At 48.7% G+C, this 21,764-nt stretch overlaps 1 protein-coding gene and 1 long non-coding RNA gene across 5 annotated transcripts in view; one reads left to right on the forward strand and one right to left on the reverse strand.

Annotated features, from left to right (window-relative positions):
- Positions 1–14,793, forward strand: LOC139186561 (uncharacterized). 4 transcript variants are annotated; one of them, XR_011570189.1, is made up of 4 exons: positions 4–302; positions 424–537; positions 3,914–6,615; positions 13,841–14,793. It is a non-coding gene; the product is annotated as an uncharacterized lncRNA (long non-coding RNA). The 4 variants fall into 4 exon arrangements; XR_011570191.1 differs by lacking the exon at positions 13,841–14,793 and adding an exon at positions 10,102–11,457; XR_011570190.1 differs by lacking the exon at positions 13,841–14,793 and adding an exon at positions 7,028–7,285.
- The window catches only part of SNTA1 (syntrophin alpha 1), a 26,344-nt gene continuing 9,528 nt past the window's right edge, over positions 4,949–21,764 (reverse strand). Inside the window, exons 3-8 of the mRNA XM_019972270.2 lie at positions 12,728–12,932; positions 9,119–9,326; positions 8,833–8,963; positions 6,516–6,712; positions 5,617–5,804; positions 4,949–5,532 (exon numbers count right to left, since the gene is read on the reverse strand). Coding sequence (XP_019827829.2) covers positions 5,440–5,532; positions 5,617–5,804; positions 6,516–6,712; positions 8,833–8,963; positions 9,119–9,326; positions 12,728–12,932 — 1,022 coding nt within the window. The 3' untranslated portion in view covers positions 4,949–5,439. The remainder of the gene's footprint in view (positions 5,533–5,616; positions 5,805–6,515; positions 6,713–8,832; positions 8,964–9,118; positions 9,327–12,727; positions 12,933–21,764) is intronic.

Genomic DNA, 21,764 nt, shown 5'->3' on the forward strand with positions numbered 1-21,764 from the left:
CACAAGTGCGTCGTCTACAGCGTCCGGGGTGGGCTTTTTCTGGCTTTGAAAATCCTCCGCTGCTTCCCTGAACCAAGTGGTAACCCCTAACCGGCGTATGGCAACGGAGCGCTTGAAACGTAGCGAGTGCGAGTTAGCTATGCTCTAAGTGTAAAACACACTGAATGTCGAAGAAAGAAGGCCAACTGTCTCATCGATAATTTTTATTTTGATTCAATTCAGTTCAGTCGCTCAGTCATGTCCGACTCTTTGCGACCCCATGAATTGCGTGCTGAGATAATATTTAGGACCTATTGGGCTAAGTAAGTATATTATTTAAGTTAGTTTCAACTGTTTATTTTTCCTTTTTTTTTTTTTTTTAACTGTGGCTACTGAGAAATTTTTAATTATTTACGTGGCTCACTTTCTTTTTCTGTTGGACAGTGCTGCGCTAAAGACTTCGCAATTCACGTTTCCAGCATAGACCACCCCCTCTTGCCGCCCCTGCTGGAGTCACAGACCCAGAGTTCCACTGTCTATGGGGCACCTCCCCTTTGGGTACGTATCGACCGCCTCTAACTTAATACAGAATTCGTCATTTCTACACACACATCCTCACCCAAAACCTGTGTCTTCCCAGTCTTGCCCATCTCAGACCCAAGCATCCTCCCAGTTGCACTAAGAGAAACTCATTTTTGTTTCTTCCCCCTCAGTCTCTACAGAAAGTTCTGTCAGCTCTAACTCCAAAATGTCTCAAATCTGTCACTTTCTATTCTCCCGTTCTACCCCTGTTGCAACTTGTCTCAGGCAACCATTATCTCATCAGAACCGGCTGTAATAGCCTAACTGGTCTCCTTGCTTCTGCCTTTAACCTAGTCTCCTACTGACTTCCCTGGTGGCTCAGATGGTAAAGCATCTGTCTACAATGAGGGAGACCTGGGTTTGGTCCCTGGGTCGGGAAGATTTCCTGGAGAAGGAAATGGCAACCCACTCCAGTACTCTTGCCTAGAAAACCCCATGGACGGAGGAGCCTGGTGCAGGCTACTGCCCATGGGGTCACAAAGAGTCGGACACGACTGAGCAACTTCACTTTCTTTCTTTCCTACTGACTTATCTCCCACACAGGGCCTAAGGGAATGTATTTGTTTTTATCCTGAGGTCACAGGAATTCGCTGGCAAAAAAAAAAAAAAAGGAATTCGCTGGCAGTCCAGTGATTAGGGCTCTGCCCTTTCACTGCAATGGGCTAGAGTTTGATCTGGATCCCTGGTAGGGAACTAAGATCCCGAAAGCTGCCCAGCCCCACAGGAAAAAAAAAAAGAAAAGTCAGATCACATCACTCCTCTGCTGAAAATTCCCGGTGGCTTGTCATTGCCTTTGCAATAAAATCCAAATTTCCTACTGTGTCCTAGGACCTGCAAGATCCAGCTACTGCTTTCTTTTACTTCTCCAACCCATTTATTTCTTTCTTTTCCTAGCATGATCTCTCTAGTTGAATATACTTCAACTACATAATTTTATTTTGCTGCTTCAATACCCCAAGCACCTATTTATCTCAGAGCCTTTGTATTTAACTAGCTTCTTTCTGGAATGTTCCCCCAGAATGTTTCAAGGTTGGTGCCTTCTCGTCCTTCATGTCTCAGCTTAAATGCCAGCTCTCCAGAGAGACCCTTTCTGACCATCCCATTTAAAATGCTCCCATTATTATCACATCATTTTCTTTTTTTTTTAATCACATCATTTTCTTCACAATACTTGTCACTATCCATAATGATAGCATTATTTGCTTACTCAGCATTGCCTAGTTCCTAGACGTTCAGCTCCCTGAGAGCAGAAACACAATCTGTCTTGTTCATTGCAATATCCCCAGGATCTAGCACAAATCCTGACTCATTGTATGGCTTAATAAGTATGCGTTGAATGAATAAATGACTGCTTTATGTATTAGTTTGAGTTCCCCAGAAGCAGACCTTGTGTATTTGAGTGCATGCAGGTGATCTCAGAAGACACTGATAAGGTAGTCAGAAAATGAGACAGAGAAGGGGAGACATCCAATAAAGAATGTGTTACCAAGCCAGTTACTGAAGTGGGCATCTGGGTCTTAATTCTGTTGCAGAGATCTAGGAAACAGTAAAACACAGATCTCAGAATTATTTCACCCAAAGGGGTAGTTATATACTAGCAGCCATGGTGGAAGTATACTCCTACATATGTTAATGGGGAGGCTGTGGTTTGGGAGAAAGCCCTCTGACTATAAGATGCAGACAATGGCTCCAGCCACTCTGAATTACTGAGACTCTGGGGGCCCTGACAACCCCTGTTACAACTAATCTCTTTGATACCTGATTAGAAGTCTATGAGACTTGTTGGTCCATTTTTAAGGTGAGAAAACTGAAAAGACAAACAGTCATGTGCTGAAGCTCACACAACTAGTATATGGTGGACTGGAATCCACCCACAGGCCAGTCTGATCCAAAAGCACTGTCATCAGCTGACTAGTTCCAAGTCAGACGGCTGAGTTCATATTAAGGCTCCAATGCTTATGATAGCCATGGCCAAGTGAGTCATCCCTGCTGACTTTCACTTTCTTTGCATATAAAGTGGCTGCTGTGTGGGAAATATGCTGCACTGCAGGAAGGAGGGTTCAGAAACAAATAAGTAGATCATTTAGGAGCTGTGGCAGCTGTCCAGGGATTGTGGAGTCCTGGGCCAGTGTGGTGTCTGGGGGCAGTGAGGAAAAAACAAACCCGGATTTTAGAAGTTTGAAACATACCATAATAAATTTCAGGGGCTTCCCAGGTGGCATTAGTAATAAAGAACCCTCCTGCCAATGCAGGAGATGTAAGAGATGCAGGTTTGATCCCTGGGTTGGGAAGATCCCCAGGAGAAGGGTATGGCAACCCACTCCAGTATTCTGGCCTGGAGAATCCCATGGACAGAGAAGCCTGGCAGGCTACAGTCCATAGGATCACAAAGAGTTTGAAACAACTGAAGTGACTACGCACGCACGCATGCATAACAAATTTCATACTGTCTCATACTGCCCTGGGAGTTGATGCTCATTCATCCTGGGGTCCAAAAGGAAAAACATAGAGTAGACCTGAGCCCAACCCACAGTCCGGACCAAAGCCATCCAGCCAAGCCCAGCTTTGAATAGTCAAACTGCAGTCAACATGCAGCCCCAGAAGTGTGAAAATAAATGCTTGTTTCTGGGGCAACAGAGATTGGGGTTGTCTGATTTTTAGCATGCTCCTTCAGATGCACATCAGCTTCAGGTCTCCTCCTTAGAGAAACCTGCCCTCACCCTCAGAGATCAGGTCCCCTCTGGCCTCTCTGATATTTCCATATGTCTACCCAATCAGAGTCACACATTTGATTGTGAGAGCTTCTGCTGAATTTCTTTCCCCTGCACATGGGGACCTGTCAGGCTTGCTCCCAGCAAAGCAGCTCCTGGCCCCAAGGATTAGCACAGACTAGGTGTGCACTATATATTTCTTGAATAAACAGTGCATTGACAGTGGGCAGATTGAGGTGGGCAAAGCTGGAATATCTCTGCTTACCTGCATTTCCCCAGGGAAATAATTTCAGTTATGGGAAAACTTTAGTATATTTGGAAATAACTTGATTATGTGAATCTAATTTTTTCAACTGTAAATTTTATGAAAATACCAATCGAAGGTTTCTAATGAAAATTTGACCTCTGAATAGAGATGTAGGTATAAAATACACAGATTTCAAAGGCTTACTAAGACAGAAAGAATGTAAAACATTTCATTAATGAATTTGTACATTATGTACTGAAGTTCTAACAGTTTGGCTCTATTAGGTTAAATAAAACATATTATTAAAATTGTTTTCACCTATTTTTTCTTACTTTTTAAAAGGTGGCTACTGGAAAATTAGTAATTACTTACGTGGCTTGCATTATATTTCTAGTGGATAGTGCAGGACCAGAAAGTCTCTAAGGTGAACAAGAGGTCAGAAGTCGGAAAGACATCATTTGAATCCAAGCTCAGAATTTCATAACTGTGTGACTTTGGGCAAGTGTCTCTCCCCCTCTGAGCCTGTTTTCTTACCTGTGAAATGGAGATTGTTGTGCTTACCACATAGGTATGTGGTGAGGACCCCGTAAGGAATGCATGCACAGTGCTGAGCAGATAGCACGCACTCTCCGAATGTACGCTACAATTACTGATGTCATGGTGGTTTTCTGTGGACAGTGCAAGCAATTAAGGCTCATATGTAGCCAGCTGCCTGGTACAGCTTCCAAAGAAACATTCCAAGAAGAACACGCCAAGCATCCTCTCTTCTGCAGGAAACAGGCCAGAGGCTCTCAATGATGGTTTTTAAATAGGTCCACAAATTCTTTGACATTCCTTTTTTCAAGAGGTAGAGCCTAATTCCTCTCCCCTTGAGAGTGGGCTGGGATTAGTGACTCACTTCTAATGAATAGAGCAAAAATGACAGTATGTGACATCCAAGACTAGGTGATAAGAGGCACAGTGGATTCCTCCTGGTTCTCTCGTCTGTGTCACTCACTCTGGGGGAAGCCAGCCACATTGTCATAATGAGGTGACTATGGTGAGGAACGAGGGCTTCCTGCCAACAACCATGAGTTAGAAATATTGAAAACAAATCCTCTGACCCCAGTCAAGCCTTCAGATGAGTACAACTGACACCTTGATGATAACCTCATGAAAGATCCTGAGACAGAAACAATCCAGCTTAGCCCCTCTCAAATTTCTAACTCCTCAAACTTGAAAGATAATAAATGTTCATTGTTTCAAGCTGCTAAATTTGGGGGTCATTTGTTCTGCAATAGTAGATAACCAATAGACTGTTTTTCCACCCTACGGTTAAAGGTCTGCTCTTCTCTAAGGAAAGGGACTCCAGTCTTCAGTCTGGTCCATCTTGGGACTACAAGGGCCACCACGGGACCCACAGGCCAAGGCACAAACCACAGACACTGGGCCAGGCTGCCTGTGTGCTCACAGGCTGTTTATTTATCCAAGAGTAAGGAGGAGAGAGAGGATGAAGAGAACCTGATGCCCCAAGGTGGTGGAGCTGAGGGGAGAAATGAATGAAAGGCTTCTCTGTCTCTTGCCATGGGCCCCAGGGAGCTCCAGCTTCAGGTGGGGCCTCTGGGGACAGTTTAGGGGCCTCTAGGAAGGCCAGCAGTTGTTAGCTGGGGTCAGGATCCCCAAAGGGGCACATACTAGGCTCGGAATGGTTTCTGTGTACACAAAATATCTCTCCACGAAAGGCACTGGTGGGGGTGGGGGGAGCTGCAGGGACACTCCCCCATCACTGGTGAGATCCGCTGTGTCCTGAGCTGGGTCTCCGCCTTCTTGCTCTTCTCCTCTCCCTTCCCTCAGCCCAGCGACAAGCAGGCAATCAGCGGAGGGCCAGGTCAGGCCATGTGGTGGACACTCCCTCTTCAGGGCTAATGCATCTGACCACCTCTAGGCTAAGAGCCCCAGACGGGTGACCTTGGCCGAGAGGAAGGAGTGGATGATGAACACCATGGTTTTGGGGCATGAATGCAGGTCCAGCTGCTACGGGGTGAACAGAGAGAAGGGTCAGGAGCCCACCCAGCCTGACCTCCAGGAGAGCATCACCCCTCAACCCCTTCCACTCACAATCTCGCCTTCAGCGCCCCCGAAGTCCAGAAATAGGAGACTGGCACCATCGTCCGAGGACATCTGCAGCTTCTCAAAGGGCTGACGCAGCAGCACGGCTCGGGCCGCACCCGGCTCCGCCGCCCACAGCGTGAAGCCGTTGTCAATGTGCACGGAGAGGCTGCAGGCACGGCCGTTCCACGTACAGGCTGTGGGGAGGGCGTGGGCACGGGCACAGCGACACCTCAGAGATTGCAAGCCCTCCCTCCAGTCCCCACTGGCAGCTCCAAAAGTGGGGCTTGAATGCCACCGGGGGTGGGAAGCTCACTGTCTGTCATGCCATTTGTACACCCACCCTATAGAGAGTCACCCACACTCTAAAACACAGAAGGATGAGTGGACAGAAAACCTATACCCCACTTCCAGACCCACAGCCAGCAGCACCAGAGGAGGAAAGGGGAATCTGCAACTCTGCCTTGGACAGGAGGCCCACTCCCTGTGAAGGTAGGCCCACCAAGCCTGGCCTTTGGAGACTTTAAACGCCTACAGACTTCTTGCCCAGTTAAATGTGAATTTCAGATAAGCAATGGGTAATTTGGATCTCCCTCAATTAAACAATTATTTGCTGTTCACCTGAAATTCAAATCCAAATGAGTGTCCTGTACTTTTTCTGCCAACCCTACCCCAAGTGCCACCTCTCATATCCTCACCAGTGGAGTCACAAAGCCAGGACAAGAAAACCCCTGGGAAGCGAGTCTCACTACCTTCCAGGACACCTGCACATCCGAAACAGAGGGCCCTCGGAGACCCCAAATCCCACTCTTGATCCCCCTCCTGAAGCATCCTAAAGAAGGAAACGAATGCCCCTGGGGACAAGCAACTCATTACCAGAAAGGCACTCCCATATCCACCCAGCCCACCTGTCGACACCTCCTGCACACCCTCAGCGGCCCGGTGACAGCCATCCACCAGCTGGCGGGTCCAGGCAGCCAGCTCCTGCGGTGACTCCACGCTGAACAGGTGAGTGTCCACACCGTGGCGCGTGCCCGTGCGCAGGGCAAAAGAGAGCTCTGCATCGTAGGGCACCGAGCCCTTGGAGGGGCCTGAGTGCACCAGCCTGGGGGCAGGGGGCAGAGGGCTAAGCATGAGGCCTCGCAGCAGGGAAGTAGTTCTGGGCCAAGGGGGCAGTGACCTGGGAAGGGACCCTGCGACTCCTTTTCCACCCAATGGGGGGACAGGACGTCCAGATGGTCACTGATGGAGTCACAGGAGACCATCTCCTGCCACCCTCCTCCTGGCCCCCCTCAGCTCCAGCCACTCTAGCGTCTTCAAACACTCCAAGCACACTCCTGCCTCAGCCCCTCTGCTGTTCCCTCTGCCCAGCAAACTTTTCCCTGATTATCTGCATTGCTTTCTCCCTTACCTCCTTCAGACCTTTGCTCAAATGCCAGCTCCTCTGAGAAGCCTTCCCTGACTTCTCTGCCTAAAATGACACCTCAGGACTTCCCTGGCGGTCCAGTGGTTAAGACTGCACTTCCACCTCAGGGGGCCCAGGTTTGATCCCTGGTTAGGAAACTAAGATCCCACATGCCACACAGCCAAAAAATAAAAATAAAACAGCGCTCTCCCCTATCACTAGCTGCACTTTTCCTTATGGTACCAGAAATTATACTTACTTTTTACTGTTTCAGTTGGCTTTTGATTGCCTTTTTCTCTAGAATATCATCAAGGGTACAAATGTTTGTCTAGCTTGTTCACCACTATGGTCCCAGAAACTAAAACAATGCCTGGCACAAAGTAGGTGCTTAGTAAAGATTTGTGGCCTGAATTAATGAATCACTTGATTAGGTAGAACGTTCATGACCTGCTCATCCCTAGTAGGCAGCAGGCTCCTGACACGTGTGCCGGAACGCATTCTGGAGTGAGGAGATGTGAGCAGCAAGGGCCCACACCTCTCAGCTTGACTCCCACTTGCTGTCTAACCTTGGGCAGTTCACCGCCCCTCTCTGGGCAGCAGACCCCAGAGTTCTATACCTTCGCCCTCTTTGGTCCTCACTCCACAAGCTTTCTCTTGTAGCTTCAGTTCCCCCTTGGAGCTGTTTCTGATGCCCAGTCTCCTACTTGGCAGCCCTAAGCAACAGACTCACAAGTTCCCCAGTTTCCTACCCAAGCTCCCTACCTACCTGCCCCCCACCAACACTGTGAACTCGACATCTTGATCCAACCTCCTCCCTTTGCACTCCCACCCCCACTCCTACTGCCCACCCAGACACCAGCTCCAAAACTCCCGTTCATCCATTCATCAGGACGCCTCCCTCACCCTCCCCATCTGGCAAGTATGAAGCCTGGTTAATTTTCCCACCATGTGTTTCCAATGCAAATGCGGCCTTTCTTCTCCATCTGCTGCCTCTACCCACCTCCACTGTCTCTCCAGCATAACTTCTCCCATCCCCCTCCTCCAGTATATTTTCCGCATGGCAGCCACACAGATCTTTTTTAAAACAGGACCCAATGAGACACCTCACTCCCAGGTTAAAGCTCTTCTCACTCTGTCTGCCACAGCTCTTAAGATAAAGCTAACAGCCCTTATCCAGGCAACAGAAGCTCTGCAAGATCGGGGCTGCCAACTCCCTGCCTTGTTTCTCTCCACTTCCCAGACAGAGTCTACACCCTGGTTACGGCACACTCAGAGAGCTCCATGAAGCTGCGACAGCTCTGCATGCTTCTGTCCCTCTGACTATATTGTTCCCTCTGTGTAAGATGCCTCTCCACCCTTCCTTAAATGGCAAATTTCTACCCACCTGCCAAAGTCCAGCTCAGATGTCATCTTCTACCTGAAGCCTTGCCCCACCCCCACCTGCAGGCCAGGTAGAGTTAAGTGGTTCCTACACTCTGCATTGTAAAGGCTGTTCCCAGGCCAGTCTCCTCACCAGGCTGGGTCCTCCCTGAGGACAGAGACCTCTGGAGACTGTCTTTCATCTGAACCAGGCAGCACCAGGTTGGACAGAGCAGGTGTCAATGGGTGAGTGACTGATAGGACCTCATATCCTTCTGTTCCAAGTCCCCATTTTACAGATGAGGAAACCAAGGCCCAGACTGGGCAGAGACTCGCTTCAGGCCACCTGGGGAATAACTCAGCATAGAATGGGGCTGGAGTCCCCAGCTTCTGAGGTCCATCTAGAGCATCGCCCCCCAAGCTCTGGGTGGGACACACAGTCCTGCCCTACCCACAGATACCTGGTGGTGATAAGAGGGGCAGTACGCGCCGGCCGGCTCAAGGCCTCACGGGTCTGGGGCAGACAGCTGTAGAGGAGCAGCTCCTTTTCGGTCAGCAGGGCCAAGGTGGGTGCGGTGCCCCCGCTGGGCAGCTGCAGGAGGCAAGGCAGCAGTGATGGGGGATGGGGAGGGGAGAAGAGAGGTGAGAGGGCCAGGGCGGGGTGAGGCAGTGAGGGGAAATGGGAGTGGGGTCGCCTCTGGGAGAGGGGAAGGGAGCGGAGGAGGGGTCCCCGGGCCCGGCAGGCACCTGCTCAGTCAGCCAGCCGATCCGCTTGATGTCCTGACTCCCGGCTGTGCTGGTGGCCGACAGCAGCGCCTGCAGCTCATCCTTGACCCGGGGCGTCAGCGTGTTGACCTGGGCTTGGATGGCAGCCGCCCAGGACTTGGCGCTAGCCTCATCCTTGGCCCTCAGGAAGAGGGTATCCCGGCCATCGGCCGAGCAGATCTCCAGATACCTGCAGGCACAAGTGAGGTAGAGGGGAGTCCCATCCACTGGACAGGTGCCCAACCCTGAAACCTGAGCCAAGGGACCCCCATCTACCCCAAAACCAGAGGAAACCACAGGGGATGTCCACGAGAGAATCAGGAGCGACTCCCACTGCAGGGCTCCGGCCACAGTTGTTGGGCCTCATGGGGTTTATGTATCTTATCTTATCTTGGGATAAGAGACTATATCTCTCTCTCCAACACACATACACATACAGGCATATATACACAAATACACACACTCCAAGTGTAGTAGTAGTAGTGTTAGTCGCTGGGTCATGTCTGACTCTTTGAGACCCCATGGACTGTAGCCAGCCAGGCTCCTCTGTCCATGTAATTTTCCAGGCAAGAATACTGGAGTGGGTTGCCATTTCCTACTCGAGGGGATCTTCCCAACCCAGAGATTGAACCTGTGTCTCCTGCGTCGGCAGGTCAATTCTTTACCACTGAGCCACCAGGGAAGCCCCGCTACAAGGCACACTGTATGGTTAAAAAAGAAAAAGCCAGGGTATGGCGAAGGGAAAGGGTGGGGAGACAAAAAGCCACACAGACAAGTGTAAGGGGACGGTCTCAAGGAGTTCCAAGAAGAGTCAGTGTCAGGGAAAGGACCTTCAAATGTTCTGTGGGGCTTTAAAGAATCACTCCCCTTTGGTATTTCCGTAACCAGTGAAGTGGGGCAGAAACTGGACAATGGCTCACACATATCCATTCCAATGCCTTCACCTCTGCCTTCCTCCACCACAGATCTCCCCTGCTGCTAGCACTGGCCATCAACCCAATTCTGACTGATGAAATAGAAAGCGAAGTCTTTGAGGAAGGCGTCCCTTCCCAACTGAAGCGTTCCTAGCTGTGGCCGTTAGTTTCCAAAGATGGCCTCCACCAAACTCATCTCTCCCTATATGCACAGTGTACCTCCCTCACAAAGAGGTGAAGCTTATTTCTCCTCTCCTTGACCATCTGACTTGGTTTGACAGACAAAATGTGGCAGAAGTGCCATTTTGGCATTCCTAAGTGATCACAAAATCCAACTACCCCAAGGTCACCTATGCTAAGAGGGAAAACAAGCTAGCCACGTGGAAAAGCCCTACAAAAAGAGGAATGCTTAGCCAGCTGCCAGCTGTTCCAACACCCCTGCTGAGGAAGCAGGCACATAGGTGAAGCAGCTATCCTGGATTTGTAGCCCCTGCAGATGGCACAAGGAACAGAAGAACTGCCTGGCTAAGCCAGCCCAGATTACAGAATTGTGAAAAATATTAAACTGCTATCTTCTAAGCCACTAAACTTTAGGATGGCTGTTCATGCAGCAATAGAACAAAATACCAGGGGAACAATTCCTTTGTCTTTTGCCTTCTTCCTGTCTAGAATATGGACACATGCGTAGAGGTGCAGGCACCAAGCTATTTCCAAGAAGAAAATCCATACTAAAAACGGCAGGAGGGGAATTCCCTGCCATTAGGACTCCATGCTTTCACTGCCAAGGGCCTGGGTTCAATGCCTGGTCTGGGAACTAGGATACCATAAGCTTCATGGTGCAACCAAGAAAAAATTTTTTAATAAAAATTATAAAAGATGGCAGAAGAAGAAGCTGGAAGCCTGATGCCTTGAGGGTATTCTTGACCATCAATTGCAGCCTAAATAGCTGACTGCTGGATTTCTTTTTTACGTATGTGTATATTTATTTTTGGCTGTACTGGGTCTTCATTACTTTGCACTGGTTTTCTTTCTAATTGCGGCAAGCAGGCGCTACTCTCCATTGTGGTGCTCAGGTTTCTCATGGCGGTGGCTTCTTGTTGCGGAGCACAGGCTCTAGGCACATGGGCTTCAGTAGCTGCAGCACCTGGACTCGCAAGTTGCAGTACACAGGCTTAGTTGCTCCACAGCATGTGGAATTCTCCCAGACCAGGGATGGAACCCAGGTCCCCAGGTCTCCTGCTTTGGCAGACATCTTCTTATCCACGGTGCCGCCAGGGAAGTCTTGGACTTCTTTTTAAACATGTGGAAAATTAACTCCTCATTTATTAAGCCATTGCTTGTTGGGGTTTCTGATGCCTGCACACCAATGTAATCTTAACACTAAGTAAAAGTTCAAAACATCTTTCATTATGCTTTAGTTAGCGAATGGTGCTCCTTTGACTGGGATATTGTGCTGATATGGGACCCCAGTTATATTCAAGTTACACGTGTGTGCACAGGTCAAGCACACGTACATACATGCATATACACATATGGATATTAGCACAAAACATACAAACACATATGCACATCCCTGCCTGTGCAAATGCTCACATATACACACAAACACTTGCACTTACATGCCATCCACATGTACACACACATAGAAATACAGGTTCACACATGCTTCAGGTGATGTCTGGGATCAGGCTGGGAACCACAACTAACCTAAAGTTCTGTGAGTCGCAGGAAGGACTGACACCACCTCACCTTCACCCAACACAAAAGGTCCCTAAGTGGAGCACCTGTAAGTAACCTGTGAATCTCTAGTTCTTGCCTCATAGAGGAGGCTGGGGCTAGGGCATCAAGTAGGGATAGGAGGTCTGAATGCTGAACATTAATCAGACCCCCCTGGCCAATTTGGGCATTGACTGGGCATTAAACCTCAGCTGTAATCAGCACCCAGAGCACAGGCCTCTTACCCCCACCCCAATACTGCACACCTCATTTGATCAACATGGACTGCATTCACCACTGCCATCACTCAGGTAGCTTCTGAAGCTGAGAGGGCTACCTGGAATGAGGCAAGCTCCATTCTCTTCCTGGCTGTGTGATCTTGGGCAGGTTACTTCCTCCCTCTGTCCTCATCTATAATAGTGGGGTGAAACAATAGGACTTTGCTCATAGGGCTGCTGTGAGAGTTACATTCAATTGTGCATGATAAGTACTCAATAATGCTGGCTAGTATCAATCTTATCATCAATGTTAGGGCTGCTCAGCTGTGAGGGATGGTAACCTTCCATGGCCCTGAGTGAAAGTTACCAGGTATCTTGGAACCTCGGCAGAGTTAGAAGAGACTTGAGGGGATCACTAAGTCTGATATCCTTCTTTCATATGGGAGAATCTAAAGGTTAGTGAGAAAAAGGGTCTAGTTCAAGGAGAACCAAGACTGGAATCCAGGACTCCTCTGCAGACCAAGTTCCTCCTCAAATGTGAACTACCCAGAGGAAGAAGAGAGAAGAAAAGCACACCATCATCCCCATAACTTCACTCCTGTCTCCATTCAACAAGCATTTCTTAAGCACCTACTACGTTCGGGCATTGTGCTTGTCACTTGCAACACAAGGGATCTTTCCTTTGGCCCCACCACCTAACACGAGGGCACGTCTGTCTGAGTCGCCCCCTATGCTAGGCTTACCTGGTTTCTGGGTCTGTAGGGGTGCACCTCCTTGACACATATGCCATCTTCAAGGACATGTGTTTGGCATCACGGAGGTCCCGGGGTGGGGGGCCAGGGGAGGAAGGCTGCCGCTGAAGGGGTGAGGCAGGAGGCGAGTCCCAGCCAACCGAGGTCCCGCTGGCAGAGTTCTTGAAATATGGTGAGACCTCTTTCATGTACTTGACTGGTTAGGGGAGAGGTCAGCAGTTACCACCATGACGTGGGCTCCCATGTAGCACATGTAACAGCTGTCACTGATTCATTAAATTTTAATTTATGTCCACTTCCCTTCCCTGGGGGCTCGGATGATCCACCAGGAATCTGCCTGCAATGCAGGAGACCTAGGTTGGATCCTTGGGTCAGGAAGATCCTCTGGAGAAGGGAATGGCTATCAACTCCAGTATTCTTTTTTTTCAACTCCAATATTCTTGCCTGGAGAATTCTGTGGACAGAGGAATCTGATGGGCTACAGTCCATGGGGTCACAAAGAGTCGGATACAACTAAGTAACCAACACACACACTTTCACATCACTATCCTCCTCTAGGCTAAAGTCTCTGACAGGGCTGCATGGTAGAAAATTCTGGATGCAGGCCAACATTCATCCTTTTGCCTTTGTTATTCATAGACCCATGGCCACCTGGTGGACTACATTTCACAGCCTCCTTTGCAGCTAGGTATGGCCACAGGACTAAGTTCTAACCCCGTAAGTTTAAGTGTTTAGAGTTTCAGAATGACCGCTTAAAGAGAATGGGCAGCAACCACAACAAGGCAGTGAGGAGCACCAAGACAGGAGGCAGGAGACAGAAGTGCCCCCGCTGTCCCCTGTTTGCCTCTCTCTCTTCAGTCTTCTCATCTGCTGAAGGAGGGGCTGCATGAGATAGTCCTGCGGTGGAGGCTGCCAATTTTCCTCCAAAACAGTGATAACCTTCCAACTTAAGACTTCAATTTGCAGGTTCCCTTGCAGCTGTAAGTGCCCATGTGACCAAGTCTGGCCAACAGGATGAGAACAAAAGAGATGTGTTAGGCTACCAAGTCCTGCCCATTAAAAAAGGGGGCACGCCCTTCCTTTCCCTGCCTTTTCCCCTCACAGGGTTGAGCTGGCTGAAACACAGACCGGTAGAGCACCATCTTGACCAGGAGAACATGAGCCACACTCCAAAAGGCTGACCGATAAAACAGAAGTAAATGGATGCTGAGACTTTGGAGATACCACATCAGACTTGCACTGCTACCTGAGAAAGCAAGGAGCTTCTGTTATATTTGTGCCTGTACTTAGTCCTTCAGCCTGACTCTTTGCAAACCCATGGACTGTAGCCCGCCAGGCTCCTCTGTCCATGGTATTTCCCAGGCAAGAATCCTGGAGCAGGTTGCTATTTCCTTCTTCAGGGAATCCTTCCAACTCAGGGACCCAAGCTGCATCTCCTGCACCGGCAGGTGGATTCCTTACCCCTGAGCTACCTGGTAAGTCCATGGTAGCCATTACCAATCAATTAAAGCTGATTGATAATAAAATATTTTGGTCCCTCTTCCTCTATCAATTAGCTGGGTTTGGCTACAAATAATAGAATATATGATACTAGTGCCTTAAGCAAGAAAGATATTTATGATTTCATGTGACAAGAAGTCTAGAGGAAAGCAATGTCAGGGTTGGTTCAATGACTCAATGACACTGGATCCCGGATGGGCATCCCTACCATTCTCCCAGCCTTCCCCTCATGACCACAGGATAGCTGTAACACAGTCCAGCCAATGATCCCTTACCTGACCAAACCAGGAAGGAAGGAGATAGGCAGCAAAAGCTCTGTCAACTCATACCTCCCTCTTATCAGAGAGGTAAATACTTCCATGAAACCTTGTATTTCATTGGCACAATTGGACTGGCATGCCAACTTCTAGCACAATCATTAGTAAGAGGGAGTAGTCATGATTGATTTAGACCAATCACAAGTCAGCCTCTGGGGCTGACTGAACATTAAAGTGAAAGTCACTCAGTCGTGTTTAACACTTTGCAACCCCATGGACTGTAGCCTGCCAGGCTCCTCTGTCCACAGGCTTCTCCAGACCAGAATACTGGAGTGGGTAGCCGTTCCCTTCTCCAGGGGATCTTCACAAGCCAGGGATCGAACCCATATCTCCCACACTGCAGACAGATTCTTTACTGTCTGAGTCACCAGGGAAGCCCTGGGGCTGAGCAAATTAAAGCAGGCTCTGGTAGCATGGAAGAAGGGGAAATGGTTGAAAGGCAGGCAACCAAGGTGTCTACCACATCTGACCCAGCATCTGGACTGTCCCCAATTCTGATGAGCAGCAGTCTCCTTGTCTCTGAAATGAGCTACTAGGAGGACAATGTATATGTCAAGATGGTTGAAAGTCTTGCCCAAGGGACTTCCCTAATGGTCCAGTGGCTAAGACTCTGCACTCCTAATGCAGGGGGCCTGGGTTTGATCCTGGTCAGGGTACTAGATCCCACATGCTGCAAGTAAGACCTGGTGCAGCCAAATAAATAAATAATTTTTTTTTAATGTCTTGCCCAAGCACTGGTCTCTCTTCTCCCTGTCAGGCTGTCCCCTCGGCTGCCCTACTGAAGAATGCCTATGCCTGCTAGCCCTGGGACAGCCTCTCTTCCTCTCTTCTCAGCCACCTCTACCTCCACGGCCATCTGGTTTGTTGGCCATCTGATGCCTGCAGTCAAGGCCCAGTCGGTATGCTCTGGCTGTGAGTGGACAGACCAGGAAGTAGGGGGAATGAGTTCTTGGCTCAGCTCCCTGGAAGAACCAGATAAGAAGTTATTTCTGTCACAAGAGACTGCTCAGATAAGATCCAAGGCAAACAAGGGTGAAAGTGAGAGGGACGGTGTTGGAAAAGAAGTTATGCTGAAAATAAGAGCAGAGTTTTTTTGAAAGAACTAAGCCTAGGTCTAAAGACTGGGAACTTAGGCTAAAAATGACTCATCCTCACCATTACAGCAATGACTTTCCCTAAGACTATGTCTCAAGAGGTGATAGAGGTGGGACACATCACAGTCTCTCTGTCAGTTAAACCATTTTTTTTTTTAAATCCTACTTTTTTTTCCTCCTTGCTAACAGAACTCTAAGCCCTAAAGGCTGGGCTTCTCCCCAGCTCAAAGGGAAAATCTTAATTGGTTGAAGCTAATCATGATCATTCCATCCTTTTTAATTGTGATTGGCCTAGAAAGGGGCAGATAATACAATTCTGTCCAATGAGCTGTGAGGGAAAATATACTCCCTTCCCTTCCTCTCCTCTAGCCTTTAGAAGTTGCTGGAAAGCAGGGAGTTTGTTCTAAAGCAACGATAGTCACTTGGACCACAGGATTGGGGTCCACACATTGCAAAGCCGTAAGTTAATCTGGAACCATGCTGACTTTAGGTATTCTGGAAGAAAACCTATTTTCTTCAATGTTTAAACCTCTTTGAATGGGGTTCCTGTTCCTTGCAGACAAAAGCATCCTCACTAATGCAGCACCCACCCATCCCCCACCCCCACTCAGGGTGCAACTGATATATCTCCCTACTATATTTAGCTACTCCCCTCCCCTGCTCAAAGCCATGCTCTGGCTCCCTGCACTCTTCATCCAACTTCAAGGTTTTCCAGGACCTGGGCCCTGCCTACCTTGCTGGCTTCACCTCCAGCCACATCTAGCCCTCTAATCCAATCATACTGACCTGCTCAGAGCTCTCAGAAGGTGTAGGAGCTTCCAAATACCTTTGAAAATGCAGTTCCCCTGTACAGAATGACCTTAGTACATGGTTAGGGGACAGGTATTCTCAGACTTGAATTCCAGCTCTGTCTAGCTGTGTGGCCATTGTTGTTGTTGTTAAGTCACTGAGTAGAGTCCGATTCTTCTGCGACCCCATGGACTGTAGCCCACCAGGCTCCTCTGTCCATGGGATTTCCCAGGCAAGAATACTGGAGTGGATTGCCATTTCCTCCTCCAGGGGATCTTCCCAACCCAGGAACTGAACCCACGTCTCCTGCATTGGCAGGTGGATTCTTTACCACTGAGCCACCACGGAAGCCCCTGAACAAGGTAATTCACCTCCCTGTCCCTCAACCTGAATAACAATGTATACCTTAGAGAGACAGTGAATTAAATGAGATGATGTGAAACACGACACAGGTTCTGCCCACACTCCTTAGAACTCTGCAGTGCTTCTGTGTGTTGGGGCTTTCTTTCTCACCAAACTGGGAGCTCCTAGAGAACAGAAGGGGCTTCCCTGCTGGCTCAGATGCTAAGCAATCTGCTTGCAGGAGACCCGGGTCCAATCCCTGGGTCAGGAAGATTCTCTGGAGGAGGGAATGGCAACCCACTCCAGGATTCTTGTCTGGAGAATTCCATGGACTGAGGAGTCTGGCAGCCTACAGTCCATGGGGTCACAAAGAGTCAGATAGAACTGAGCAACACACACACACACACACACACACACACACAAACACACACAAAGACGACATAAATGGGGTTTGATTCGAACTCAGAGTCAGTGTTCTGGGAATGGAGAAATGAATGCCAGGACAGAAAAGATTCATTCAACGAGGAGAAGTTGTCACAGCCCAGGAGGTCCCAGCTCAGCCCAGACATTGCCCCTCAAGAAAACCTTCCCGGATGCCCACTAGATCCTGCACACCCACCACCTCTGCAGGTCCCTAGATCCCACTTCCCTATATGTCCATGTGGGAATCTGTGTCCTTCTCCAGGTTGAGAGCATGGGAGGGCAGGGACCTTGACTGACTGGTCTCTGTATCCCTAGAATTCAGCAGGGATCTCTGACGCTATGTACTCAGCAAATGGACATTTGTCAGTTTTGCAACCAAAGAAACTGCTAGAGGCCTTGCTCGCTCAGGCCATCCTGGAAGTGGGTCCTCCTTCTCCTTGCCCACAGGAACACACTATAAATGGACAGCACACCAGCTGATGTCTGAAACCGGGCTGGCATTTCACAAACCAACTGGCCCATCCCAGGGTGGGGGTGGGGTCCTGAGGGCCCCGGAGTGTGGCCGTAAATAGCCCAGCTCTGAGGTCTCCTCCCTGCCTCTGATTTCTGCCTGAGTCACCCGACCAAGCAGGGCGGGGCTGCCCAAAGGCAGTGGCCTGGAGAGCTGAGGGCAGGAACGTGGCCATGTGGCCAGGATTCTTTGAGCCTCCAAGTATAGACCCAGTTGGTGTCCACACCCTCTCCAGCCAAACTCTGGCCCAGGAACCTGGTAAACAGTGACACTTGGGCCCTTCCTCCTCAGGGAAGCAGAAGCAGACACACACAGGACACCCTGCCCTTTCCAGAGGCCCCGACTCCCAACTCTGCCAAGGAGAGAAGCCAGCACTGACCCCAAGGAGCCAGGAACAGATTCCACAAGAAACACAAGGAACTGGGAGTTCCCTGGTGGCCTAGTGGATAGGATTCTGGGCTTTCACTTCTGTGGCTCGGGTTCAATCCCTGGTCGGGGAACTGAGATCCCGCAAGACACATAACATGGCCAAAAAAAAAAAATAAAGAAAGAAACACAAGGAAGAGAGACAGGGCAGGACCCTTTGCCTGGCCCAGGACAGTTGGGAGGGAACCTATGTGCTGCAGAGAGAATGGGATAAATCCGTTCTGGTTCAACACAGCACACCCAGTGCATATCCTGGTGCTCAATAAAGGTGTATGACTGAATGTCTTGGTTTTGAATCTTGGCTCAAGCCTGTCCTCTAAGCTCAAACTGTTCCTTGTCTGTTCAGTGGGTGGTCACTTACTTGCCCCTGCCTGAAAATACATGATCCATCCACTTGCTTACTGTCAACAGCCTCTCTCCTCAATACAAAATGTAGGTTCCACGAGGGCAGGGGCCTGTTTTCTTCATTTATTAGGATATCCCCAGCATCTAGAATAGTACCTGACATATCCAGGTAATCAGTAAATAAGAAATACATTAAATAAACGAATATTGACGATCCTGAGGCTTCCCAGGCTAGAGACATTGAATTGGGCTCTCAAGTAATGCAGGCTTGTGTTTAACTTCCCTGTTCTGTGACTTTGAACAAGTGACTTGACTTCTGTAAGCCTCTATTTCTGCATCTTTAAAATGAGAGTAAAATATATCTACCTCCTAGCATACTGAGATCCAACACTTGTAAAGCACTTTGCCCTGCCTGGCACAGAACAGGTCTTCAGCAAATCGTAACATGGCTGGTTATTATTTCTGCTGCTGTTCTTAGTACGACAGTATAAGGAGATGAACACAGATGACAGACAAAGATTTCAGTCCAGATCCTGTCACTTGCATCCTGGCCTTGGCAAGTTCTGATGTCTCTCTGAGCCTCAGTTTGCCTGCCTATATAATTGGCACTGATATGCCAGCTCTCTAAGTAGGGCATTGTGAGGATTCAAGTCCAGGCTGCCCACCTGTCCACTCAGGATATTGTGACATCCCTTGGGAAGGGATGGCCTTTGAGGTCCTGTTAGCCCAGCAAGGCTGGACTATAAATAGTCCCCAGTCATTGGCAGGCCTGCAGCAGAGCCGCCTGGGTTGTCTGGGGCAACACTCTGGGGAATAAAATCTCAACTTCCACACCCTTGTGCAGTCGTGTCCAACTCTTTGCGACCCTATAGGCTGTAGCCTAGCAGGCTCCTCTATCCATGGGATTCTCCAGGCAAGAATACTGGACTGGGTTGCCATGCCCTCCTCCAGGGGATCTTCCCACCCCAGGGATCAAACCCCCATCTCTTACGTCTCCTGCATTGGCAGGCAGATTCTTTACCACTAGCGCCACCTGGGAAGCCCTATATGTGCAGTTTAAGAGGCACTATCTATCAAGATCCTAAAGGCACACGAACACTTTGAACTTGCAATACCCTTTCCAGGAATCCTCTTCAGATAAACGTTCACAGGTGCATGAAGGGGACATGACACCATTGTCTATGGTGCAAGAAGCTAGAAACAACATGAATTCCTTGAATATGGTCTTCCTAAATACAAGAAGTGAGTTCTTTGGCAGATCACTCAGTCCTGTTCACAGCTCTGTCCCCAGTGCCTACATCGAGTCTTGGCATAGAACAGGGCCTCAGGCTATATTGGTTAAATGGACATCTGAATCCCAATAATGGGATATTGTGCAACCATTAAAGAGAATGAAACAGAACTACATGAGCTGAGTTGGAAAGAGGTCCTCAACTTGCTCAATGATAAAAACAAATATGGAAACTTCTCTCTGGAAGTGTTTGAAAATATTAGCCATGGGTACCACTCCAGTGCTCTTGCCTGGGAAACCCCATGGACGGGGGAGCCTGATGGGCTGCAGTCCATGGGGTCGCTGAGAGTCGGACACGACTGAGCGACTTCACTTTCACTTTTCACTTTCATGCATTGGAGAAGGAAATGGCAACCCACTCCAGTATTCTTGCCTGGAGAATCCCAGGGACAGAGGAGCCTAGTGGGCTGCCGTCTATGGGGTCGCACAGAGTCGGACACGACTGAAGCGACTTAGCAGCAGCAGCAGCAGCAACATTAATCTATGAGAAGACAATTGCTTTGCACTTTCCTGAGGTTTTTTTATTTGTGCTTACTCACTCAGTCGTGTCCGACTCTTTGCGACCCCATGAACTGTAACCTGCCGGGCTCCTCAGTCCATGGAATTCACCAGGCAAGAATACTGGAGTGGGTTGCCATTTCCTTCTCCATTTTTTAATTTAGGTGTATATTATTTTTGACATTTTTAAAATTCTATTTTTCAAAAATATACCACATTCCAAACCATCTTAGCTAGGATTCAAAGACAAGGCCCTCATCAACTCAAGAAGCCTACTAGGATCTTAGTAGTGGGAGAAAGAAGCACTTATTAAGCATCTACTATATACCAAGCATGAAAGCTCAAATCTCACTAACACATCATCACTTAACCACACCAAGTCAATGAGACTGATCCATTGTTAAACTGTTCTATTTAACAGTTGAATAAATTGAGTAAACTGAGTCTCACATGGATGACATGGCTTGCAGTGCAGGATAAACACTGAAGAACATGGGCTTTGACATCTGACAGATCTTACTTCAAATTCCATCTCTGCCTCTGTGTAACTTTGGGCAAGTAGCTTCACCTCTACAAGTTTTAATATTCTTATTTGTACAATGAGATGAATAATGTACCTTGAATCATAGGGGTGGTTTTGAGGATCCAGTGAGAAAACATACAGAAGGCATTTAGCACAGTATCCAGGACATTGTAGGTGCTCAATAAAGAGCAGACATACCAACACTATTATTAACCTTCTTATCATTACTGTTAGAATTCCCTCCGCTACCATCAGCAACCAGCTCATATTGTAAATGGAGGCCAAAACCTGCCCCCAGAGTCCCACAAGCATTTTAATCAAAGATCCAAGGAACAGGCCAGAGCTGATTAAGCCAAGTTTTGTCTGTGGGGAATCATATGGCCCTAAGCCATGTATGTGCGCAGCCAAATTAACGTTTTCTTGAGAACAATGATTAGAACAACAGGTTTTTGCAGTCATGGAGGGGACTAGACAAGGGCTCCATTCACACCTCTGTTCCCAGGACAAGAGTCCCTCAGGCACCTCTCAGGCACAGCTACACTCACCTAAACTGAACAGGGTGACCTCGGATTAGCTGCATCAGTTAACAACATCCCACTTTTGACAGTGGTGATATATGGAGCCAATTTTCAGGCAGGATATCAGGCAGTACCCATCTGCAAGAGGACAGGCTGGCAGGGACCTGGTCTTGGAGTTCTGAGGACTCATAACGGAAACTCTCAGGAGTCAGTCAAATCCAGCATGAGCCTGGAACCCCCTTTTAAACATTTATGAAAGTCAACTGCAACTGAGCAGGTTAAAGGCAAAGTAGAAAGAGTCAGAGATGTCCCCTCCTAGGGATCACTTCCCCCAAACTCACCAGCATCTAGGCTTGGCGCCAGGTCTGGGGATCTGAGACAAACTACACATGATTCTGCCCTCAGAGACCTTCAAGTTTACTGGAGGAAACAAAAATTGCTGCTGCTGATA

This window comes from Bos indicus, chromosome 13 (genome assembly GCF_029378745.1).
Source record: "Bos indicus isolate NIAB-ARS_2022 breed Sahiwal x Tharparkar chromosome 13, NIAB-ARS_B.indTharparkar_mat_pri_1.0, whole genome shotgun sequence".
NCBI lineage: Eukaryota > Metazoa > Chordata > Mammalia > Artiodactyla > Bovidae > Bos > Bos indicus.